This window comes from Phyllostomus hastatus, unplaced genomic scaffold (assembly GCF_019186645.2).
Source record: "Phyllostomus hastatus isolate PE091 unplaced genomic scaffold, TTU_PhHast_1.1 phas_scaffold_78, whole genome shotgun sequence".
NCBI lineage: Eukaryota > Metazoa > Chordata > Mammalia > Chiroptera > Phyllostomidae > Phyllostomus > Phyllostomus hastatus.
The window spans coordinates 69,189,869-69,209,082 of NW_025334041.1; the positions used below are offsets into that span (position 1 = coordinate 69,189,869).

Here is a 19,214-nt window from a genome sequence, read left to right on the forward strand (position 1 = left end):
CGTGGTGAGGCGGCCAAACAGACAACTCTCAGAATTGCATGTTATACAGACAAATGGACACCTGCAAGCACACAACCCCAGAAAACTAGTCTCTCCAGTGATCTTGGAGAAAAGAGTTCAGAGTCAGGCTGTTCATTTGTGTTGACCTAGTGTTTCCCAGAGGCAAAACCACACATAAATTCAAATTTCACATTATGTTCCCAGTGTCTCCATCAGCTGCCTTGGAAGAAATCCGAATTCTGGCACAATGGCCTGTGTGACACTACTTCCCACAGGCCAAGTGGGTTTTGAGGTCACCACCCACTCTCTCCAACAAGGCCCCAAACTGACCCTCCACAGCTCTAGACCTAGGCTTGCTCAGGTCTCCTCCTCTCCTCAGTCCCTCAGGTTTTATCAGCAAAATTCTATCACCGTTTCCTTCAAGATGACCCTTCTTTAAAAGCCAAGGACATGGGCTAGTAGATGAACACAAGACAGTAGAAATAGATGGCTTGTTTTCAGCTGCCATTTGGTCACCTGGAAAGGGCTCATTGTCTAGACAAGGTGGTTAGCTCTGTCAGCCACCACCAGGGAGGACTAATACCTACTTCCACATGCCAACATTATGAATAGCAACACTCTTTTCAAATTTTATAATCAGGAAGAAACAATAAACCCATTATGCAAGATTTCCCCACCACCATCCACCCCAAAAGAAACACTCTTTTATACCAATCTTTATATATTTATTCACACATATGGTAAAAATATCAGTTAGGAGTGAAATCATTACGATGACATAAGTAACTGTACAGATCGACTCCAAGTGCAGCCAAATTCCCCCAAATCGAAACATGAGCAACACAGAGCTCCTTAACACCTGCGTGCTCATGCACACTCTTGCCCACAGCCACCCACACCCTGACAATCACAGGTGCTAAGTGCAGACATAACCCAGGGCCACTTCCCTGGCTTACCAGGTTCTAGGGGTGAGAACAGAGAACTGATCAGTGAAAGAAGCTAGGGATCCTGGCTGATGCGGCTCAGTTGGCTGGAGCGTCATCTCATAACCTAAAGAAAGGTTGCAGATTCAATCACCAGTCCAGGTACACACGACCCCCGGTCCAGGTGCATACGGGAGGCAACCAATTGATGTTTCTTTCCCTCTAAAAGTAATGAAAAAATGTCCTCGAGTGAGGATAAAAAAAGTGGGGGGAGCTGAGGCTGCTTGCTGCATCTCTGCTCTGCCAATGACTCAGAGGAGGCAAGACAGGAAACACTGGGTAGTTATTTCCTTGGCACAAATCTTCACAGGCAACAAAAAGGTTGAGGGGCTTAAGTTAGTCTCAGGTTTAGATCCAAGTAGGGAAAAAAATGGGGAAATTTCATCATTTAAATTCTAAAAAAAAAGGGGAAAGAGGATTTAAAACTTGATCCCTATTCTCCCATCAGATGGCACCACGACCGTCGGCAGAGTCGGCAAGGCCAGACTGGTACCCTCTGGCTGTGACTTCATCCAAAGAGCACAGTTTGCTTCTATTTTATCTCTGAAGGAGCAAAAAATTTCAGAGGAACAAGAGGGTCATATAAACCCATTATATTAGTGTTTGGGGCAAAATTTCACCCTTTGGGTCACAGAGCTTATTTACAGGTCTGAGAGCTCCGGGGAGGGGCCCAATCTCACTCCTTTGCTTAGCCTTCTGACATGGACAAGTTCTCAGCATCCAGTGAAATGTGAAGCATGAAAAATAATGCCTGAATCAGAACGGTGTTTTCAGGACAGTGGGACTAAAGAAATTCTGTACAATTCTCCAATTCCTATTTTTTGACACAAAGATTAAAAAGTATTAATGTGTGATGTTTTGAACATTTCTACTTACTCTATCAAAACAGTAACACAGAAAGCTACTGTATGAAAGGAATCGTTTCCCAGTGTTCTCGGTAAATGAGCCAAGGAATGAGGTGCCAAGCCACATGAACACAGTGCGTGAATAGAGAAGAGCTAGCTAGTCGAAAGGAAATGGCTTTGGGTAGTCAATGGGTGGTATCTGGGAGGCAAAGAAAGAAATTTCCTGGTACAAACTTTATGTCCCTGAAGATAGCAAGGCGAGGACAAGGCACTTAACACTGCCAAGCAATAGTGCACGTCCATTCAACACTAGGGCAGTTATCAAGAGAACTCCCGATGACCCCTCACTGAACCAAGTGAAACATCAACCAGCCAACTTCACTTTCCAGTTGGACCTTTAAAATAAAGGAAGTCCAAATGCAGAACTGATGGTGGAAACTGGAATGTTGGCAGAGGAAACTACTCAGAGGGAGCAAAAACAAGCGATCTCCTTCTGGCCTGAGGTGTGTTCTAGATTAGCTCACTGACATACTGAACAGCAACATGCTTGGCCTGAGAATATGACAATGCCCCCATTGATGCCTCCTCCTCTGTTTTGACAAAGAGCAAAGAGCGCTCTGAATGAAATCGGACATCAGTTACTGAATTATTCTGCACGGGTGGTTACAGCAGACGTCTTTTAGTACATGTCCCCCTCCTGCAGCAGAATGCTAGGGACTGAGACAGGGCCAGAAGCAGCCTGTCCCCCCTTATTCCAAACCCTGTTCAAGCGTACTCGATCCGGGCAGGGCCACAACTACCCTCATTCTTCCGTTCAGAAGACGGGGTGGTGGCCTTGGCTTCACTACCCATTTCCACAGGCTTAGATGAGATATAGTCCTTTACTTTGATCTCCATGTTCTTGGCTTTCAGGGTGGCCATGTGCAGCTTCTCCAGGAAATCCGGCATGCCTGTTGGAAGAGGGAAATTTGAGTAGGCTGACAGACAGACCAGATGTGGGCTCAAAATTCAAACGCCCTATTTTTTTGTGATGGAGCCCTCCCTCCTTACAGAAATCACTGCCTGATCAACAACCTGTGAGTGACAGTTGCCTCTCAAAATGTGTAAGGCATGAAGACAACTCATGACCTCTGAAATACTTTGAAAAGGGGTGCTGAAAGCCACTTACATCCCAAGTGGCTCTCTTTCAGGTGATGAAAACATCACTTATCAGTAGCACAGCTTATATCTCTACCTATTTTATTTCATTAAATGCCACACAGAAACACCTAGTCTCCTCTTCATTCTCCCCGAGGTACAAAAAGCTACCAGAAGAAAGAAAATCACATCAGGGTGCTTTTTAAGGCAAGACATTGAAAGGGAAAGGTGTAGGCACAGCCGTGGTGTATAACCTTTGTTAGGACCCAGGTGACTGTCCTACAACCACATTTTCTCTGCCAGATTTTATGGCCCAACACTAAGAAGAAATACTTGAAGTGCATTAATGTCCACTGTCCATATTTACGGCATTAAACAAATGCTCTTCTTAAAACTGCCTTCTGGGCACAGTTCTTTTCTGGGATGTCATACTTCTCATTCCTCCAAACCCGGGTGGAGGCTTCTACAGCTTCAGGGTATTCAAGCACAAGCTGGGAAGGACATTTAATCTCCCCAACAGGGCTCCAGTGACACAAGTATCTTCTTGCTGCCAGTAAGAAACTAGAGAAAAACAAAGTGTTCAACCCAGGTAGGTTCCAGGCCATGCACACAAGTGCCCACTCACCACTGGAAACCATCCAACTAACACAGTAGCGAGGAAACACAGTCTGGGGATTGTCACTGTATGTCAACAAGTAGTCAAAGCCATTCTGGAAAAGAAAACAACAAAGAAGAAGGTACCTGAATTACCCACCACAACTTCTGTTATCTGGGCCCACAGGATAACCATGACTGGAGTCTGGGGCAGAGTGACATTTGATTTACCCTAAGCAGAAGAATTAACACTGAAAGAGGCTGGCCCTCGGCTGGAGTCTGGGATCTCGGCTCCCAGAGTGTCCCCAGTCAACAGTTAACTGCTAAGGGCAGTTCCTTGTGCCTTGTCTATTAGTGCAAAACATACAATTTAGGCTCAGCATTTGCTTTCTTCCCAGGGCTCTGCAATTTTGGCATATACTGAGCAGAGGGTGCCTATGTGACTGCCCCCAATAAAATCTCAGGTGCCAAGTGTCTAATGGGTTTCCCCGGGCAGGAACATCATACCACGTTGCTGCATTCTTGTTGCTGGGAGAATGGACTCTCTGTGACCCTCATGACATGAAGAGGGTATGGGAAGCCTGCGCAGAGATCCCTCCAGACTCTGTCTTTCCCCTTATGATCCAGCTGTGCATCCTTGTATATCACTGTAATGAATCTTAGCCACAAGGACAACTGTATGTTGAGTCTTGTGAGTCTTTCTAGTGAAACTTCTAGTTGTAGGGGTGGTCTTGAAGACCCCCAAAACATAACGCCAATGTTAAAGATCTTAACCTTTACCAAAATGGTATTTACTACTGCTAACAGCTAACAATTACATGGCACTTAACTATATGCCAGGAAGGGCTTCAAGACTTTACAACAGTTCTAGAGTATGGGAGCTGTTATCTTCTTTTACAGATGAGGAAACTCAGCTCAGAGAGGATAAGTGACTTTGCTCAAGGTCACCCCCCATATACTCAATGAGAGCCAACATAAACTCTCGTGTACCCACACTTTCTAAGCCAGCCCTCTCATTGCCTGATAGAGTGAAGGGTGAGGATCAAGGAGACAGAGAGGTATCCTAATCTTAGCAGAGGTCTGAACCAATTATGCTCCACCCAAAGGGGTAAGAGAGAACCACTTGTGTCTATACTTTGTAAGGCTGATAGCCACAACTCCAGGTGGCATTACCTGAATATCTGCTATGTGTCTGGCAATGTGCTAGGTGCTACAGAAAAAAGAAAAATATACTAGTCCTTGCCTTTGGGAACTTTCAAAGAGTAGGCTAATGGGGTGCCTAAATGGGTGCCATGCCAGAGCTATAGGTGGACTACTATGGAAGTAAAGAGGAAGGAGACACAGACAACAGGAGTGGGTAACACCCAGACAACAGGAGTGGGAACAGTACCCACAACAAAGGCCAGTTATAAGACTTAGGAAATACACATTTTTTAGTCATAACATTTTTGATTTTGTTGACATTGCTATTCCGATGCTGATGTGTGTGTGTATGTTTCAAGTTAAAGTAAATGAGTGTTACATAGGGGTGATGAGTTGAGAATTGAGTCTGTCAGCCCAGGGAAAAAGGGTAGATTTAAGATACAAATAAAAATTATACAGTCTTGAGTTTGAATTAGTAAATCCTAAGTATTAGTATGCACTTAGGATTTATCTTTAAAATAAACAAACAAAACTTATTACTTAGTTCTATGCTGTGAAACCTAAGAACAAAAAGCAGGCCACTACTATGAGTACTCCTAGAAGACAAATTGTGGTACCTGAGTGACGTTTTCTAAAGAGGAACCAGGGGCTCCCTGAAGATACATGAATGTCCAAGTTTAGAGCTAAAGCTATACAAAATGAGGTCGGGACATCTCATAATACCAGAAAACAGAGAGCTCCTAAGGTCAAGTCAAAAGACTCCAGCCAGTAAGATGAGGCTCCTAATGGCCAAACACAGAACAATTTTAACATCAATAAGAATAATTATAATGGATTAAAGTTAACCAAATACATACATTCTCTGAATTTCTAATGGTATTCCCCTCCCCCAAGATTTTATTTATTTATTTTTAGAGCGAGGAGAAGGAAGGGAAAAGAGAGGGAAACAACAATGTGTGGTTGCCTCTTGCGCCCTCTACTAGGGACCTGGCCTGCAACCCAGGCATACGCCTTGGCTGGGAATCGAACCAGCAACCAAACCAATGAACCACACCAACCAGGGCTAATGGTATTTTTTTTTTTAAAGTTACCATTGGAGGATCCCTAGTTGAAAAAATTAATTCATTATTCTGAGAACTAGTAAGTAAAGGAAACAAGCATTTCTCTTATCTCCCTTTCCTATGTAAACTATAGGAAACCAGATAGCTGATGAGAAAAATTTTCAGTATTTCAACTAACAAATAGAAATAAATGAACAAACAAAGGAATTACAAAATCAGCATTTTGTAACTCCTAATAAAATGGATCTGAAAAATAATCATTAAGCATTTCTAAATTCACAAAGAAAGAGACAATTAGACATTTGCCTTCTAATAAAATAGTCTTGACCCAAACAAACAAAACAACCCAAATCTATTCAAGCCTCTAGATATATGGACCAATATGCAGGAAATAGAAGGGACAGAGAAGTGTGTCAAATAACCCTATGGACACTATGGGGATATAATCGGCAAGACAAAATGCTGCTCTCCAAAAAATACAACTGCAAGGCCCTGGCAGGGCAGTTCAGTTGATTAGAGTATCATCTCAATACACCAAGGCTGCAAGTTTGATGTCCGGTTGGGGCACATACAAGAAGCAACCAACAAGTGCAGGGATGGGTGGAACAACAAATTGGTGTTCCTCTCTGTCTCTCTAAAAATCAGTAAGTAAAAAAATGTTTAAATTCTTTGAAAAAATACAACTACAAGGGATACAAAGAACTTAATGATTTCAAGAGACTGCAGACATAGTATGGAGGAGGATTTTCGAAGGTGGCAGAGTATGTGGAAGCTGCACCCACCTCCTTTCATGACTACATCAAATTACAACCAAATTACAGATCAACCTGGATAACCATCTAAAGACTAGCTGAACAGAAGTCCTATAACTAAGAATATACAGAAGAAGTCAGTACATCCAGACTGATAGGAGGAGCAGAGACACTAGATGGGCTGGCCCTACAACCACGTGTGGCAGCTGAGGATCCAGAGTAGAGGTTCCCCGAGGATCAAAGGATCTAAACCCCATGGGGCACTCCTCAGCCCAGAGCAGCAGTGCTAAGAAGAGCCTACATAATATCTGGCTGGGAAAATCAGAGGGAATTCCATCCTCCTGAGCACAGTAGCTAAAGGCTGCTGGAAACCCAGTCATCCTCTTAAAATCTCACTCACAGGCACTCATCCTGGGCTCCAGAGGGGCAGCAACTCAGAGGGTGCTGATATCACACAGGGAGAGACTGGGTTGTGTGGCTTTGGGGAAAGGGGTGGAAGGAGAGCCACTGATGTCCCTTTGTTGAGTCCCTCTCCCAAACCACCCATGAATGCCATCTTTCCTGGGTCAAGTACTCTCATCACAAGGCATTAGCCTGGGGAGCTACACTAGCCCTATCCCAACAACTCCCAAGGCCCTGCCCTACCGAACTCCCACAGGGCTGTATGCTCTGCCAGCTGCAACCAGCATGGGTTCACATTACAGTCTTTTTACACCCTGAGGCCCTGCCCAAGGCAACTACTCTTACTGGAGAAATTCTCAAGGAATTCTGAATAGGCTCGGAGTGCGGTGGGTACCAAACACACACATGCAGAGACTGAGTTGTGTGGCTTTAGGGTAAGGGCTGTCTTCTTGTGTGCCTGACAGGCACCACCCTTCCTATACTAAGCCCTTCCTTCACAGGGTCAAATCTCAATCTGCTTTAGTCTAATGAACTCTACTGGCTGGCTTCAGACCAAAAGAGAGCACAACCTGGTAAGCTCCACATGCAACGCACTCAAAGGGAGGTCTGACAGGCACTAGACCCTGCTGGACAAATTCCACCTCCTGGGGCCAGCCCCCGCACAGAGCTCATACACTGTGGTGGGGCCAGCCTGAGACCCTACCCACTGATGTGCCAACAGCAATCAAGACCCACCCAGAACAGAAGGACTCACATAACTAACACAAGGTATGCTCCTGAAGCACCCAGCTCAGGTGATCAGAGACTGCACCACTGAGCCCCACAGGACACCAATACATAAGGCCACCTGACCAAGAGTAGGTGGCTAAAATGGGGAAACAAAGAAACATGCACTAAATAAAAGAACAGCAGAAATCTTCAGAAAAAAGAACTAAATGAAATGGAGGCAAGTAATCTATGGGGGGGGGATAGATATCAAAACACTGGTTATAAGGATGCTCAAGGAACTTAGGGGAAGAATAGATGAACTCAGTGAAAACTTCAACAAAGAGATATCAAGCATTAAAAAAGGACAATGAAATCATAAAAAATAACCAGTCAAAAATGAATAATACAATAACTGAAATGAAGAGTACACTAGAAGGAATCAACAACAGATTAAATGAAGCAGAGGACTGAACTGGCAATGTAGAAGACAGGTAACAGTTAACATCCAATCAGAGCAACAACATAAAAGAATTTTAAAAACTGAGGGTAAATTAAGGGAGAGCTGGGACAACATCATGCGTAACAATATCCACATCATAGGGACACCAAGAGAAAAAGAAAAAGAGCAAAGAATTGAAAACCTATTTGAAGAAATAATGACCGAAAACGTCACTAGCCATGCAAAGGAAACAGACGTAAAAGGCCAGGAAGTGCAGAGTACCAAACAAGATGAACCCAAAGAGACCCACACCAACATACATAATTAAAATGGAAAAGGTTAAAGACAAAGAGAGAAACTTAAAAACAGCAACAGAAAGACAGCTTTCTCATCAGAAACTTTTCAGGGCAGAAGGAACTGGCATAAAATATTCAAAGTGTGAAAAGCAAAGACCTACAATAAAGATTACTCTAAGCTGCAAGGCTATTATTTCAAATCGAAGGAGAAATTAAGTGCTTCCCAGAAAGAAAAAGCTAGACTTCATCTCCACAAAAGTAGTATTATGAGAAATGTTAAAGGAACTTCTTAAAAAACAGGAAAGAAAAGAGGAACATAAATATGAATACTAAAATGGCAATAACTACATACCTATCAATAATCAATTTAAGTGGGAAAAAAAAGGATTAAATGCTCCAATCAAGAGATACAGAGTAGCTGAATGCATAAACAAACCCATATACATGCTGCCTACAAGAGAATCATTCAGATCAAAAGACACACACAGACTAAAAGGAAACAGATGAAAAAAAAGATACTTCATGCAAATGGAAATTAAAAAAAAAACAAAAAACTACCAGACAAAATAAGACTTTAAAACAAAGGCTATAATGAGACATAGGACATTACATAAAGATAACGGGATCAATCCAACAAAGATATAACCCTTATAAACATTTATGCACCCACCATAGGAGTACCTAAATATATAAAGCAAATATTGATAAACATAAAAGAGAAAGATTGACAGCAATACAATCAGAGTAGGGGACATTAACACCCATGGACATCAATGGATACATTTTCCAGACAGAAAATGAACAAGGAAATGGCAGCCTTACATATCAAACTAGATATATTTAATTGATATTTTCAGAGCATTTTACCCCAAGGCAGAACATACAGTCTTCTTAAGAGCACATGGAACACTTTCCAGGTCACATACCACATGTTAGGTAACAAAAATACTCTCAAAAAATGTAACACTGAAATCATATTAAGTATCTTCTTCTACCACAATGGTATGAAACTGGAAATAAATTACAAGAAAAAACTAAAAAACACATAAAAATATGGAGGCTAAATAACATGTTACTTAACAATGAATGGGCTAGCCAAGGCTGGTGTGGCTTGGTGGACTGACTGGTGACCTGAGAACCCAAAAGGTCACAGGTTCATTTCCCAGTCAGGGCAGCACATGCCTGGGTTGTGCACCAGGTCCCAGGCAACCGATGGATATATCTCTGCCACACCGATGTTTGTCTCCCTCTCTTTCTCCCTCCCTTCCCCTCTCTCTAAAAATAAATACATAAAATAAATGGATAAGCCTTTAACCAGACTCATCAAGAAAAAGAGGACATGCCCTAAGCTGGTTGGACTCAGTTGGCTGGAATAGTTGTGTCAAAGGCCAGAGTCAAGGGTTCAATTCCCAGCCAGGGCACATACAAGAAGGCACCTGATCGATGCTTCTCTCACATCAATGTTTTTCTCCCCACTCTCTCTAAAAGCAATGGAAATATGTCCTCAGGTAAGAATTTACAAAAAGAGAGAACCAAAATAAATAAAATCAGAAATGAAAAAGAAAAAGTGACAAATGACACTACAGAAATACAAAGGAGTATAAGAAACTACTACAAACAATTTTAAGTTAAAAAATTGGACAATCTGAAGGAAATAAATTTCTAGAAACATACAATCTTCAAAACTGAATCAAGAAAAAACAGAAAATCTGAACTGATTACAACCAACAAAATAAAAAAAATATTAAAAATACTTCCAACAAACAAAAGTCCTGGACCAGATGGCTTCACAAGTGAATTTTACCAAGCATTAAAAAGTTAACACTTATCTTTTTCAAACTATTCCAAAGAATTCAAGAGGGAAGACTCACAAAGCTCATTTTATGAGGTCAATGTTATCATGATTCCAAAAACACATAAACACATAACAAAGGAATTTATAGACCAATGTTCCTAATGAACATAGATGCAAAATTCCTCAACAAAATATTAGCATACCAAATTCAGCACTACATTAAAAAGATCATACACCACAATCAAGTGTGATTCATTCCTAAGATGTAAGACTGGTTCAAAACTGATTTGTGGAAATCAATTAACATAAACATAATGAAAGGTAAAAAACCCATATGATTATATCAACAGATGTAGAAGAATTTGTCAAAATGCAGCACACATTTACGATAAAAAGTCTCAGCAAAGTGGGAATAGAGGGAACACACTTCAACATAGTAAAGGCCATATATTACAAACCTACTGCTAACATCATACTCAACAGGGAAAAACTAAGAGTTTCCTTAAGATCAAGAACAAGTGATGTCCACTTCCATCACTCTTTTTCAGTACAGAACTGAAAATCTTAGCCACAGCAATCAGGTAAGAAGAAATAAAAGGCATTAAAATTGGAAAGGAATAAGTAAAACTGTCATTATTTGTAGATGAAGTGATACTATATATATACCTCTAAAGATTCTATTGAACTGAAATTCAGCCAAGTAATGGGATACAAAATATTTCAGAAATCAGTTGCAATTTTAAACACCAATAACAAATTATCAAAGTAACTAAGAAAACTGCCATTTACTACTGCATAAAAAAAAAAAAACAACCCCCCCCCCAAAATTTAGGAATAAATTTAACCAAGGGTATAAAAGAACTGTACTCAGAAAATTATAAGACAATGAAGAAATTGAAGAAAGAAATAAATGGAAGCATATACTGTATTCTTGGATAGAAAGAATATCATTAAAATGTGCATCCTACGCAAAACAATCTATAGATTGAATGCAATCCCTATCAAAATGCCAATGGTGATTTTCCACAGAACTGTAACAAAAATTTGTATGGAACACCAAAAGACCCTGAATAGTCATTACAATCTTAAGACGACAAAGTTGGAGGTATTACAGTACCTGATATCAAACTATACTACAAGACCATAGTAATCAAAACAGCACAGTACTGGCATAAAAAGACACCATAGATCAATGAAACAGGAAAGAGAGCCCAAAAATAAACTTAAGCCTATATGATCAATTAATGTATGACAAAGGTAAGAACATACAATGGAGTAAGGACAGTTTCTTTAATACATGGTGTTATGAAAATTAGATACATGCAAAAAAAAAGTAAAATTAGACCACCTTCTTACACCATATACAAGAATAAACTCAGAACAGATTAAAGACTTTGTAAGACTTGAAACCATAAAACTCCAAGAAAACACAGGTAGTACACTCTGACATTTCTCTTAGCAATGTTTTTTTCTGATACATCTCTTTAAGCAAGAGAAACAAAAGACAACTGTAAACAAATGAAACTACATCAAACTAAAAATTTTTTACACAGCAAAGAAAATCATCAACAAAATGAAAATATAATCCACTGAATGGGAAAAGATACTCACCAATGATACATCTGATAAGGGGTTAATACCTAACTTTATAAAGAACTCATACAATTCAACACCCAAAAAACAATCCAATTAAAAAATGGGCAGAGGATCTGAATAGACATTTCTCCAAAGAGGACATACAGATAGCCAACAGACATATGAAAAGATGCTCAATGTCACTGTCACTAATCACCATAGAAGTGCAAATTAAAATCACAATGAGATTATCACCTCATACTTGTCAGACTGGCTATCATCAATAAATCAACAAACAAGTATTGGTGAATATGTAGAGAAAAGAAAACCATCGTGCACTATTGGTGAGAATGCAAACTAGTGCAGCCACTGTGGGAAACAATATGAAGAGTCCTCAAAATATTAAAAATGGAACTGCCTTATGACCCAGCAATTCCCTTGCTGGGTATAGCCGAAGAAACCCCAAAACACTAATTTAAGGGGGGGAAATATAAGCAAACCTATATTCATTGAAGTGTTATTTATAATAACCAAGATATGAAAGCAATCCAAGTGACCATCAACAAATGACTAGATAAAGACATTGTGGTACATATAGCAATGCATTAGCTGGCCATAAAAAATGAAATCTTAACATCTGCAACAGCACAGATGGATCTAGAGGGTATCATGCTAAGTGAAGTAAGTTGGAGAAAAAGACAAATACCGTATGATTTCACTTATATGAGGAATCTAAAGAGCAAAATAAATGAACAAAACAGGAACAGACTCATAGATACAGAGAACAAACTGATGGTTGTCAGAGGGGAGGGAGTTTGGGGGGTTGAATGAAAAAGGTGAAGAGATGGTGCAGTCACTGTGGAAAACAGTATGGAATTTCCTCAGAAAACTAAAAATGGAACTGCCTTTTCATCCAGCAATTCCACTGCTGGGATTATATCCTAACAACCCTGAAACACTAATTCAAAAGAACCTATGCACCCAATGTTCACAGCAGCACAATTTACAATAGCCAAGTGCTAGAAGCAACCTAAGTGCCCATTAGTAACCGAATGGAACAAAAAACTATGGTACATTTACACGATGGAATACTGCACAGAAGAAAAAAGGAATTCCTACCCTTTGTGACAGCATGGATGGAACTGGAGAGCATTATGCTAAGTGAAATAAGCATGGCGGTGAAAGACAAATACCATATGATCTCACCTTTAAGTGGAATCTAATCAACAAAACAAACAAGCAAGCAAAATATAACAAGAGACATTGAAATAAAGAACAAACTGACAGTGACCAGAAGGGAGGTAGGAGGGAATAATGGGGGGAAATGGGGGAAGGGTTTTCAGGAACAACTATAAAGGACACATGGACAAAACCAAGGGCAGGTGGGATCAGGGGAGGGAGGTGGGGATGGCTGGGGTGGGGGGGGACTGGTGGGGGGGTGGGAAATACAGACAACTGTACTTGAACAACGATTAAAAAAAAAGAAAAAAGGTGAAGAGAGTGAAAGTACAAATTGGTAGTTACTGAATAGTCACAGGGATGTAAAGTACACCATAGAGAATATAGTCAATAATACTATGACTATGAATGTGGCAGGTAAGCACCTGAAATATTGAGAGGGTCACTTTGTAAATTATATGATTGTCTAACCACTGTATATACCCACAACTAATATTAAATAATATTGAATGTCAAAAAATATTAAAATTAATTTTTCCTTTAAAATTAGACATATTCTAGATATCTGAGGATTTATACTCCTCTTATGAGTGCAATTTTATATTCAATATACAACCTGCTATTCTGAGGCTGATGGTTTAGGAGAAGAATGACATAAACCTTCATTTTTCTCTTTTTTTCTCAGCCTGATCATTAGTCATTTCACTGCTCAATCATGTGCCAGATGGGGAACTAAAACACGCTGACAGTTGTCGTTGAGGGTAAGTGTCTTGGCAAAATGCACAAAGTGAGCACCAGTTCTGGATTCTGAGGACGCAGGTTCAATCTGTGACTGTACCACTTACCAGAATAGACAATAAATGCTGGCTGGCATTTGGGCTTAGAGGTCGGTTTTACCCTTGATTGAAAACTAAGCTCCTACCATATACTGCTTGTGTGACTGTGGACAGGTGAAATAACTTTAATGCATGTCAATTCATTGGTCTATTCACTGGGAATGACATTAATACCTATCTCATAGCATTGTAATGAAACAAATCACATATAAAGCACTAGGGGCTATTGTTATATAGAGTGGTGACCATTATTACACAGTTGTATAAAATCAAATATATCCTTTAAGTTTCTGTCTTCAGTGCCCTAACCTGTAAAATGTCTGCCTCTCAGAGCTGTTGCAAGAACTGTCATATTTGATAATATGAAGGCATCATGCACATAACAGGCAATAAAGTATTAGTCATAGCAAATTCTGTAAAAAATGACATAGTAGAAACAAGGTTCAATGTTTGAATATTTGGATCCTGAGTCTAATAAACCAACTAAAAAAATTCATGAATAACCAGAAAAATTCAAACTCTGACTAGATACTTGATATTAGGGATTATTTATTGTTTTCAAAAATCTTTTTTTTGAGATAAATACTGAAAAATCTATAGAAGCGTTCTTTCATGCGTTCTTCTATACCAAAGCTAGACTTTGCTTCAAAATAATCAGGGGAATGGGAAAGGGCACAGATAAAACAAGTCTGGCTGTGAGCGGAGGTCTTTTGAAGCTCGGATGGATACATCAGGGTGTCACTAATACTTTATCTTTCATATACATTTCAAATCATCCACAGTAAAAAGTAAAACAAAACACCATTTCTTAGCTCAAGAACATATTTTCCATCAGGCAAACCCAAACTCGACTGCTTTTTTCTAGTACCCTTTGTATACATCAATGTAATCTATCACTGCCACTATCCTCTACCTTCCTTTCTATGCAGTGTTGGACACACACAGGGTTCACTCTTATCTTTGTGTTTGGTTGAACCAAGCCTTCCACCATGCCCTTCTTGGTTTCCTCTCTCTCTCTCTCTCTATATATATAGTCCACCTGCCTTTTCACAAAAACCAACTCAAGCCTCACATTTTTGTTAAGAGCCTGTCACAAATATACTAAGAGAATCATACAGAAAATTCCTAGTGTCCCTCACCCCAGCTAAAGAAATTATTTATTGGGTGCCTACTAGATGCAACACACTCTGCCAGGTGCTGAACTATGCTTTACCTGTTTCATGCTCAGTTTCGGAAGACAGCCATGCTGTCTTCCGAACTCAAGTCACTTTTTTTTTCAAATAGAAATATATGGACAAGATTCAGATTTCAAAAGCAACATAAAGGAAAGGAGAGAGGCGTTAAGTCTGCCTTCCACACTGTTCCCAGCCTGATCTAAACTCCCCTTCCTAAGAGAAAGTGACATCAATAGAATCTTACTGCTTTTGTATCTTCAAAAGCAAGGACTTCCAAACATTTTTTAACCACAACACACTGTAAATAATCCTTTTTACACTGCAACCCAGTTTCCTCTCCCAGCTTCTCTCAGAGACATACACTCATACACATTATGCAACCAAACAAGTCTCATGAAATACACTTACACTCAAACAGTTTCTATTGTTTTACTTACTCTTTTCCTTTGTCAAGCTAGTCATAATTCACTAAACTAATTTTCTCCTCTATTAATGGGTAGTAAGCCATGGTTTGAAAAATACTTCTCTAAAAATAGTTCAGGGGTAAACACAGGGATCTCCCAATAAAAAGAGATGCAAACACCACACTGCCTGAAGTGAACACAATTTCCGTCATATTTAAAAGTCCCAGTTCAGGTGGTATAAATACAACAACTGATGAAAACAACAAAACCACACTAAAGAATAAAGTTCAAGCCCTGGCTGGCATAGCTCAGTGGATTGAGCTTGGGCTGTGAACCAGGCATCACAGGTTCGATCCCCAGTCAGGGCACATGCCTAGGTTGCAGGTCATGGCCTCCAGCAACCGCACATTGATGTTTCTGTTTCTTTCTTTCCTTCCTTCCCTCCCCTCTCTAAAAATAAATAAATAAAATCTTTTAAAAAATAAATAAATAAATAAAATCTAAAAAAAAAAAAAAAAAAAGAACAAAGTCCATACAGCTCTAAAACAAGTGGTGGGGAGAAAAAAAAGTGCCATTATAAAATAAAACAGGTGCTTGATTTGGCAGCACATGTACTAGAAAAACATAGTGAGATAGAACTAAAAAGAGCAACCACTAGAATCAATATATATACTCAACAAAGACTTGGCTAAACAAGAAAACACCCCACTATGGCGAGAAAACATTCTCAAAGAAGTCATAAAATTTTAAAGAAGGCAGACAGCATTAGTCTAAACTCAACGATTTTCAACTGGTATGCTGCAAGAATTTTTAAAACATGCAATACTTGACTATTTAGTTAGGGCACTGGTCTCTTTTCCTTAAGAGTGTCAAATAAAAAATGACAACAGCCCTGGCTGGTGTGGCTCAGTGGACTGAGTGCTGGACTGTGAACCAAAGGGCCACTGGTTTGATTCCCAGTCAGGGCACATGCCTGGGTTGTGGGCTAGGTTCCCAGGATGGGGTACGTGAGGGGCCAACCACACACTGATGTTTCTCTTCCTCTCTTTCTCTCTCCCTTCCCCTCTCTCTCAAAATAAAATAAAATATTAAAAAAAAAAGACAACAACCAACACAAAAACAGCCACCTGGTGTGAATGAATCAAAGTTATACCTATTTTTTTCTCAGATCAGCAATAAACATTTTTTGGTGTGTCACAGAATTTTAGTGATTAGTTTAGGTGTGCCGTGAGATGAAAAAGGTTGAAAATCGCTGGTCCAACCCCCTCATTTTACAAGCAGACAGAAGTCTAGAAAGGTTATATACATGAATGTTCTTCCCACTGTGGTGAAATTTGACTGGAAAAGTACTCACTCCAGTTCCTAAAGAATGATGCTAACCACAGGCTAATGAATCAGGGGCTATTATCTCGTCTCAGATAAATAGGACATTGCTGTGGGGGAAGCCCCAGGCCCATCAGCCTATGGCAGGGGTTCCCAAAGTGCAGTCCCCAGACCACAGCATCAGCCTCACCTGGGAACTTCTTAAAAACACAAATTTTCAGGCCACAGCTTAGCACTATACTGTAACAAGCTCCAGGGGATTCTGAGAACCACTATCCTACAGCAACCTACACCCTCCCCATTTCAGATAAAAGCATTCCTTGAGAAAATTCCAAAGCCACTACATATCACATCTTAAAGGATGTAAAACTCACCTCATCAAATGACTTGTGAGGACGGATAACCATTTGGGATTCATATGATCTGACCCTTACGAATTCTGGGGACTCCGGCACACTAGGGTGCTCCACAGCACTAGCAAAGAGAAAAGTTAAGGAAACTGAGCAATGTCTACTTGAAAACAGCATAAATAGCATAGAAGCTAAAGTTAAGAAGAAAATCTAAAAACCTGGCCCTTATAAAATACAACACAGGAGTCACTAAGACAAATGAATACAAAGTAACTTCTCAAAGTGAGTTCCTTTGGTAACTCCCAGCTCACTAAGTTTTGTGTTGAAGACAGCACTTCTTTTTAAAATTATCAGTATTAAGAAACTGAAGAAATTATTTAATGAAAAGCTTATATCCCTTCAATCTCATGTTCTAGTTGGGACAGTTGGGGCCTGGGCTTCGCTTATAAGGGCACTGAGAAAATGCAAACCCACTACAGACATATATGAATGAAGGACGCAGCTAACAGAATTCAGCAGAAGCCCCAGGCTACCATACATACCGTGACACCAACACCATCACATTGTTTTCCTGATCCACACTGTACCGCCGAACATAAACATAGTCCCGTGAGTACATTGGATACTAAAAATAAAAAAGGAGCAGTATTATTGTTGTGCCTCACATGGAGATAATAAAAATAAAACCAAAAGTAAAAATACTCACAGGAAAATGTGTTACCCAGTGAAGAACCTCAGAACCACTAACCACGTCTCTCTCGATCACTTCCAGCTTGATCACCAGGGCATCCCACTTTTTTCTATACTCTGTATCCAGCTTATGAAAAGAAAAACACTCAAGAGATTTAAAACAAAGTTGCAGAAGCCTTCTCCAGAGGCTTGGGCCTCTGACCCAAGGACTTTTCCTAAAACAGCAATCCAACCTTTAAGTGCTGAAATGTGAAAGACATGGCTGTGTTTACAACTACAGACAAGGCTTTTAACATCTCTTCTTGTAGGCCAATACCATTACCTTGAGAGTGAATCGTTAACAAGAAAAAGACAAACCAAAGTACAGTGTAAGAAAAAAAAACCCTGTATAACAGGTGTACCTGGGGAATATATAATAGACAGTGATATAAATGTGTAAGTGTAGAACAATTCTAAGAAGTTTTAAACAGACAAAAAGTCCAAAAGAATGAGTATATACCTCACAGAAAGAAATGCAAGTAGTTTACTTAAAAATTTTTTTATCACGAGTAACTAAGGAATTTCAAAATAAGACACTATTAGACACATCCAAACCAAGGAAAATTCAATGTAAGTTGACAAAATTCAGTGTGTAGGGGAAAGTGTGCACTTGCATATTATAGTGCCTATTATAATCATCAACTAGTTACTAAAATCCCAGCAAAACAAATAAAAAATCCAGGAGGGAAAAAAACTTTATTGTAAAACTCTGGATGGTCCTGCCACCACTTTTCATGTCTCCCTACAAAGACAAAAGCAGTCTTTGAACAGATGCTTCCTTCTCCTTAAAAAAAAAAACCTTCACTGTGGAAATGTTTCAAATTACTAACTCCTAACTGAACTGATACCGAAGAAAATGCTACAAAGGACATTAATGGGTCAATATATAAAACTAGAATATAAACAGATTATGTATGGTAAATGTTGCATTGATGTTAAATTTACCAACTTTGATTAATGGCACAATGGTTAAGAGAATATGTCTAGTTTTAGTATATACATACCGAAGAATTCTAAAATAAAGGGTCAAGTATACAACTTAACCTCAAATTGTTTAGAAAGTAAACAACTACAAATCCTTATAAAACATATTAAAGCATTCAAATACATTCCTCTGTTTGATCTTTCCAACAGCCCTGAGAGGGAAGTATGCTCGTGCATATTACAGTGGGTGTTATAATCATAAACTAGTTATTAAAGGGGTAAAATTGGTCTCATCCCCAGTAGACAAAGATGTAAGTCTAATGTTTACCCAGATGCGATTTAATGTGAGATGAGGGGGAACAGAGATAGATGGATGTATGAAGTCAATGTCTTCTGATTCAGAGAAATTATTCATGTGGACGGTGGTTAAGTGAATTTCCAGGCTTAGAGGCTCCAAATGGGGGAAGAAAAATGCACTCACCTGAACATTGAAGAACTGCCGGGGTGTCACATCTGTGTAGGTTCCAAAAACTAGAATGACAAGTAAGAATCATGGATGTTTGC

At 39.6% G+C, this 19,214-nt stretch overlaps 1 protein-coding gene across 1 annotated transcript in view; it reads right to left on the minus strand.

The window, feature by feature from the left end:
- Nucleotides 1-701: 701 nt before the first annotated feature.
- The window catches only part of STARD7 (StAR related lipid transfer domain containing 7), a 30,673-nt gene continuing 12,160 nt past the window's right edge, over nt 702-19,214 (minus strand). The window contains exons 3-8 of the mRNA XM_045827516.1: nt 19,132-19,181; nt 17,704-17,814; nt 17,540-17,622; nt 17,022-17,121; nt 3,591-3,675; nt 702-2,778 (exon numbers count right to left, since the gene is read on the minus strand). Coding sequence (XP_045683472.1) covers nt 2,594-2,778; nt 3,591-3,675; nt 17,022-17,121; nt 17,540-17,622; nt 17,704-17,814; nt 19,132-19,181 — 614 coding nt within the window. The 3' untranslated portion in view covers nt 702-2,593. The remainder of the gene's footprint in view (nt 2,779-3,590; nt 3,676-17,021; nt 17,122-17,539; nt 17,623-17,703; nt 17,815-19,131; nt 19,182-19,214) is intronic.